The sequence below is a fragment of the Trachurus trachurus genome (assembly GCF_905171665.1).
Source record: "Trachurus trachurus genome assembly, chromosome: 18".
Lineage (NCBI taxonomy): Eukaryota > Metazoa > Chordata > Actinopteri > Carangiformes > Carangidae > Trachurus > Trachurus trachurus.
In genome coordinates this window covers 1,771,866-1,778,592 of record NC_139909.1, presented here as the reverse complement: position 1 = coordinate 1,778,592, position 6,727 = coordinate 1,771,866, and the positions used below count along the sequence as shown (strand labels likewise).

The window sequence follows — 6,727 nt, the reverse complement described above, 5'->3', positions numbered from 1 at the left end:
AAGACATTAGAAGAGTCTGTTGGTTTGTTTGCTTACAACATAATTCGTAGTTGCTGATCACAGACATAATTTATGTTTTTATATATTGACTTGGAACTTTATTTAAGGATTTTTATGTAGAAACAATTAAGCTACAATTTATAATTTGTTGCATCATTGCAACATCACAATTTGATCACACATGACTGGGAGATGTGTCAGTCTGAACAATGTCAGGTGAGGCTGTGGTCGGAAAACCTTTTTGACCGTCCCTATTGTTTATGGACTACTTTTTGTTAATCTGATGGTATTTTTGTTGTTTTTGGAATATATTATTAATAATTTAGATTTTGTCATCATTTTCGACTAAAGCTTTTTTAACAAGTACAAAGTCGCTTTTGTCTTGGAGGTGCATTCAAATGCAACAGGCCGCTCATCGTCCACAGCATGGTTAACAGGGTCAGAGTTCAGACCGTGGTCAGTCAGCTGCGACGGGACATCATCTACGTCTCAGACTGTGACGATCTCAGTCCATCACCGTTGTTACTGTCGTCCCTTCAGGACTCTAGTCTGCACCGACCATAGACTGTTTATAAAAGAGGCTCCGACACTAAACTGAAGAGACTCTACAAACACCTGTCAACACCTAGCTGCTGTTGTCAGTGAGAAAATACAATAGCTTTGAATTCACTTGTAGTTGTAGTCATAGTCTCAACAGTCAATGCAACAAGTCATCAGAAAACAAACTTCACTCACCACATTCGACCGCTGACAGAAGAAAACAGTGAAGCAGAATCACATTGAAGCACTTGTTCATTGTGGAGTACCATCTCCTCAGCCTTTAAAAACAGACTGAGCTCTGAAGAGATGGAGTTGCAGCGTCTAAAAAACAGCTGATCTTTGATCTGTGACGGACCTGATGAACTGGAAGAACAGCGATGTAAAGATTGAAAATGTTCAGATTCACGCTGTTGAAAAGCTGCTATGAGGAAAACAACATTGTTGATGTTATCAGCAGCGTGGAAAAGAACAAGGTTCAACAATGACAGCAAGGAGGAGGAAACCTGTTCAATCAATCAACCAATCATCAAACCAACCAACCAACCAACCAACCAACCAACCAACCAACCAACCAACCAGCCAACCAACCAATTCATCAACCAACCAACCAACCAACCAATCAACCAACCAATTCATCAACCAACCAACCAATCAATTAACCAACCAACCAACCAATCAACCAACCAACCAATCAATTAACCAACCAACCAACCAACCAACCAACCAATCAATTAACCAACCAACCAACCAACCAACTAACCAACCAACCAACCAACTAACCAACCAATCAATCGGCCAACCAACCAACCAACCAACCAACCAACTAACCAACCAACTAATCAGCCAACCAACCAACCAACCAACCAATTCACCACATAAATGTAATAAAAACAATATTAAAACTGTTTCATTGCCTTTAAACTCTGTGTTTTATCATTAATGTTAAAATCACGACTGAAAATCACATTATGTATCATTATTATTACAGACAAAGACAGTGATCGATGCAAAGACTCCTCCCACAAATCCAAAAGCGAAAGAAATCCATTTTAACATTTTAAATGGTGTGTACCCATCTGGTGAACTATTACCACTCAAAAAGACATCAGCTATCTATGAAGTTGTTATGGACAATAATGAATGGGACTTTCTGATACATACTCATCCTCAGATATGAAAGTGAAACCTAAGTTCTATGTGTTTCTCTCTGGAGAAATGTAATATGTCTTGCCCTTTTTTCTTTTCTTTTAATTTCCTCTTTTAATTTCATTTATGCTTATTATTATGTTTACAGTAAATTACTTTTGTACTGACTTTCGCACTTTATTCACTTTATGTCTCATACTGTATTTATTTATCTCTTGGTTTGAGATGCCAGACTGTGTTTTGTACTATCCATGGTCAATATTATGTGAACTGTGAATGAAACCTTTCAATAAAGTTTTGAAATGAAAATAAAAATAACGAGTTTCTCAAGCCCTTGATAGATAGATAGATAGATAGATAGATAGATAGATAGATAGATAGATAGATAGATAGATAGATAGATAGATAGATAGATAGATAGATAGATAGATAGCTTTATTTAAATTTAAAATGTCACCACCAGCAGCAGCCAAGGGATAAATACATAATGACGACAAGGAGAACACAAATCACAGAAACACACACACACAAAACCAGAAATACCTAAAAATGCATAAAAACGCATGGTGTATATAAAACACAATAAATAAGTATATCTAAAAAGTGCCAAGGTTAAAAACATAAAACATAATGAAAAGTAAATATGCAATGAAACTTTTTAGTTTATTTGAAAAAATATGCTCTCCGACAAGCGCACTTGCTAAATTTATTTTATTTTATTTTATTTTATTTATTTCATGGGTATTTTACTTTCTCATGTAAAACCTATATTCTGCATTCCTCAATGCAGCTGCTCCTTTGCAATGTTAAAAAGATGAAAGCCATAATCAAGCTTCAAAAAAGTGCTATTGTGAACCTACCACTATTTATAAGATCTAATGCATTAACATTTTCAGATATTGTGTTCCTAAAGACAATGGGAATCATTTTTCGAGTAAAGAACTGTTACCTTCCAGTTTGTATCCTTCAGTTATTTAAATTCAGAAAAGGAAACTATAATTTAAGAGGGTGATTGATTTTTGAAATGTGTAAAGTAAAGAACTAATATAAAATACAAATGTGTTTCAGTCTTAGGAGTTAAAATGTGGAATAAGCTCAGAGATGAGTTGAAGACATGTAGCCTAGTTCTTTGTTGAGTTTTAAGAAAGACTTGAAATGTAAAATAGGTAATGAAAAATGATAAAATACAGTAATGATTACTTTCATCTTATTATTTTGGACTGTTGACATTCTAGGTCATTTAATTTCATAGAGTGTAAAGGAGGAGAGGCAAATATAAGCCTTCATCCTATTCCCTTTACGGTCACTGTATGATATTTTATTTGTGTGTGTGTGTGTGTGTGTGTGTGTGTGTGTGTGTGTGTGTGTGTGTGTGTGTGTGTGTGTGTGTGTGTGTGCAGTTGTGTATAAGTGTTGGCTAAACTGTTGATTGTGATGTTGGTGTTGTATGACCGAAATAAACACATTTCAATTCCATGTTGTTTGTACATGATTTTGTTAAATAAAGTTGGGGAAAAAAACGAAAAGAAGACTCTTCCTCCCACAATGCACCGCACTGTTATTGTTTGGGCTGTCCAAGATGGCGGCGGCCGCGGGCTGCGTCTTCCACAGGACCCTGACCCGGTCCAGACCCGGGCAGAACCAGGTCTGATTACCCCGTTACTCCGTTACTCGTTACTCCGTTACCCGTTACCACCGCCGTTATTGATTATTGATCATTGATCAGCTGTAGAGCCGCAGCAGCAGCAGCAGTCGCACCAGAGACTCCCTTCACTTACGTCGCGGTAAAGTAACGTCGTTACTCGTTACAACTCGTTACAACTCCACGTCTGGAGCGCGAGAGTAATTAAACAGACGTAACGAGATCAAAGAGCCGCCGCGTGCGAGTGGAGTGGGAGCTCCACGTGACGCTGTTAAATCAGCAGTTACGGTATGTGAATGGAGTCTGGTGGAGGAGAAGCTGTAGTGATCCATCAGTTATTGATCAGTTATCTACTAGACTCGGACTTTATTGTTGTCAGGCGCAACGAAATTGGTCGCAATCCCAGCTGCAAAAATACAGCAGCAATAGACAATACATTAAAAACAATCATTTAAAAACTCAATACAAATTTAGAAAAATGTATCTCACACACACACACACACACACACACACACACACACACACACACACACACACACACCACACCTATTGCACAGTTTACGAGGCATTTAGAGCAGCAATGGCTCTTGGGTAAAAACTGTTCTATTAAAGGGACAATGAGGAGTTTTGTTAAAGTGAAGCCGGTGCATATTCTCATTTGCCCAGGTCATAGTATTTCAAAGGAGGTTAAATCGAAAGCAACTGGACTTAGTTATTTGTCTAGGAAGGTCGGTTAAAGTGAAGTGTTTTCTCACTACATTTATGAGCCTCCGCACCGTGAAATTCTTTGACCGGTGCAAGACAGACTCATGTTTTCATTCATCAAGAATTAAAGTCAGAGGTTGGAAGACGATCACATACCGTCGTAGTTCCCACCATAAACGGAGATTCATACGGCGGCGTTATTCTCATGACTCGCCACGAAACCGAAAGTAAAGAAACGCTGGTCGGCTCGCCCAGCATTTCCACCACCACTAATAATAACAAAATAACCATAGAGACAAAACCATAGATTTATCTAAAATGGACCATTAACAAGTGGTAACGTAGATTCATCCACATTAATATCAGACTTTGTTCTAACCAAATAGAAACTCCTCGTTGTCCCTTTAACCTGTTAGTTTTTTCTCCTTGTCTCCTTGTCTCCTTGTCTCCTTCCCTAGGCGTCCTCGCCCCCCCCGGCCGTCTGCAGAGAGGTCCTGTCCGTGGTGGACGTGCGGCGCTACAGCCGAGACCAGGGCTCGACCGTCTACTTCCCCCAGGCTGTCCTCAGTGGTGAGATAGAGACGGCTTTTAGCTGAGCTCTTTTAAGAACTTAAAACTTTATCTAAGGGATAATGTAGAGTTGGTCGGTTGTTATGGAGAAATACACTCCGAAAGGTTGTAGGCTATGGTTTCATACAACCTGAAGGGGTTTATTGAAAGCAATATATCACTCCAGGCCGTGGTCTCTGCTCATTCTACCACTCTGGGGCGTTGTTCCCCCTTAGAGTGGTATAATGAGCATAGACCACCTGGAGGACTGGAGTGATATATTGCTTTTATAAAACGAATAATGACAATATGAAAGAGGAATACGCATCAATTTCATGTAGTTTTCTTCAAGCAGAATAAAAAGCTGTTCCCAGCTGTCCAGACGTTAGCTCCAAGTAGCTCTGTCACTGCTCAGTCCCCTCTACCATTGTTAACCCTCTGGAGGTCAAAGTTCACCTTCAACATGTCAATTACACTACTTTACTACATTTTTAACATCCTAAAAACATCAACTGTCTGTTGCTACGGACTGCAACAGTCCGTTGTCATGGATACATGACAACAACTTCCATTCATACCAGGCATACGTGCCTGAGGCGGAGTGATAGCCTACGCTGTGATAAGGCCAGGGCCGTTGTCTAGGGGAGAAAGGTGGTGATAACTCTAGGGGCCCAGCGCCCAGTGGGGCCATAAAAAACCCCAGTAGTCTAATCTTTGTATGACTGATTTATTCTGCATAAGACCCTGACTGATACTCATAGTACACTGTAAAAACTCTACATCTTTCCAAGAATATTTGTCTTATTTCTTCCAAATGTCTCATTTCTAGTCAAAACTAATCTTTCCACTTAAAATAAGACTCATTAGCTAAAAATTAACTTGTTTTTAGATCATTTTCACTTAAATTCACAATAAATAGAAAAATCTGCCAGTGAAAGTAAGTTTTTTGTGTTTGTAATAAGGACGAAAAACTTGCTCCACTATCAGATTTTTCTACTTATTTCAAGTGAAAATCAGCTTGAAAGAAGTAAAAAGTGTCTAAAAACAAGCTACTTTTAATATGATGAGTCTTATTTTAAGTAGAATGAGATTTGTTTTGACTAGAAATAAGACAAATATTCTTGCTAAGATATTTGAGTTTTTGCAGTGTATTGCTGCATTAGCATCAAAACAAAGAAGGCTAAATAAAAAATGATAATACATACGTAGTCTAAGAAAAAAAAAGGAATAGTTAGGGGGAGGGGCCCACTTTAGTATTCTTTAAGGGGGCCCAGAATTCCTAGCAACGGCCCTGTATAAGGCTTTAGAATAGTAGCCGTGGTATATGCTCATTATACCACGGTTAACAACCAATCAGATCGCAGGATTTCACCTTTACGTTTTATATAAATAAAGCAGCCTCTCCTCTCCTCTCCTCCAGGTGAGGACCTGTACGACGTGACGCTGTCGGACGGTGACTGCCGGTTGGCCGTGACCCTCGACCCCGGTCTGAACCGGCTGGTGGAGCGGAACGTCCTGAGAGCCGGCGCCACGCTGAGGAACGCCGCCTTCACCGCCGCCATGACGGCACAGCTGCTCCCAGCATGCACCGGGGCATCTGGAGAGACACACAGGTGAGGGGGCAGGAGTACTCACACACTGTATTTAAAGGGATATTTCAACATTTAGTCAAAGTGGCCCATTGCCATAATCCCTATAGTCATAGCAGTAGGTTCGTTACCTTTAATTGTCGGTGCAAGCTGCTTTTAGAACGGCAGAGCAGAGCCGTGAGCTGCTCAGAGCTACGCTACGGAGGCTCATTATGGGATTTCTTGGTTTCCCTCATCAAACTCATCAAATACACAATCCAACAACTCCACAACGCTCTGGTGGACAAGTTGTGAGCTGCACATTCACCACGCTATGAGATAATAACACAACGTTACCACACAGAGTTGTTTTAGAGGGAAATTCATGCAAAACCACTGATGCACGTTGCCTTCAGGGACAGTTTTTCATCAAGCAGTCTCTGAATTTCCCTCTAAAACAACAAAAAGTTAAGGTGTAAATCCTAAAGAGTTCCTTTTAAAGTAAAAAGTAAAAATGAATTTTTGCTATCAATGATAGATAGAATGGGACATTACGTGATAATGTCAAGATATAGCC

At 39.6% G+C, this 6,727-nt stretch overlaps 1 protein-coding gene across 1 annotated transcript in view; it reads left to right on the top strand.

Annotated features, from left to right (window-relative positions):
* Positions 1 to 3,265: 3,265 nt before the first annotated feature.
* The window catches only part of LOC311001515 (RPA-related protein RADX), a gene marked incomplete at its 5' end in the record, with an annotated part of 24,289 nt that continues 20,827 nt past the window's right edge, over positions 3,266 to 6,727 (top strand). The window contains 3 exons of the mRNA XM_083992603.1: positions 3,266 to 3,331; positions 4,492 to 4,603; positions 6,003 to 6,195. Coding sequence (XP_083848729.1) covers positions 3,266 to 3,331; positions 4,492 to 4,603; positions 6,003 to 6,195 — 371 coding nt within the window. The remainder of the gene's footprint in view (positions 3,332 to 4,491; positions 4,604 to 6,002; positions 6,196 to 6,727) is intronic.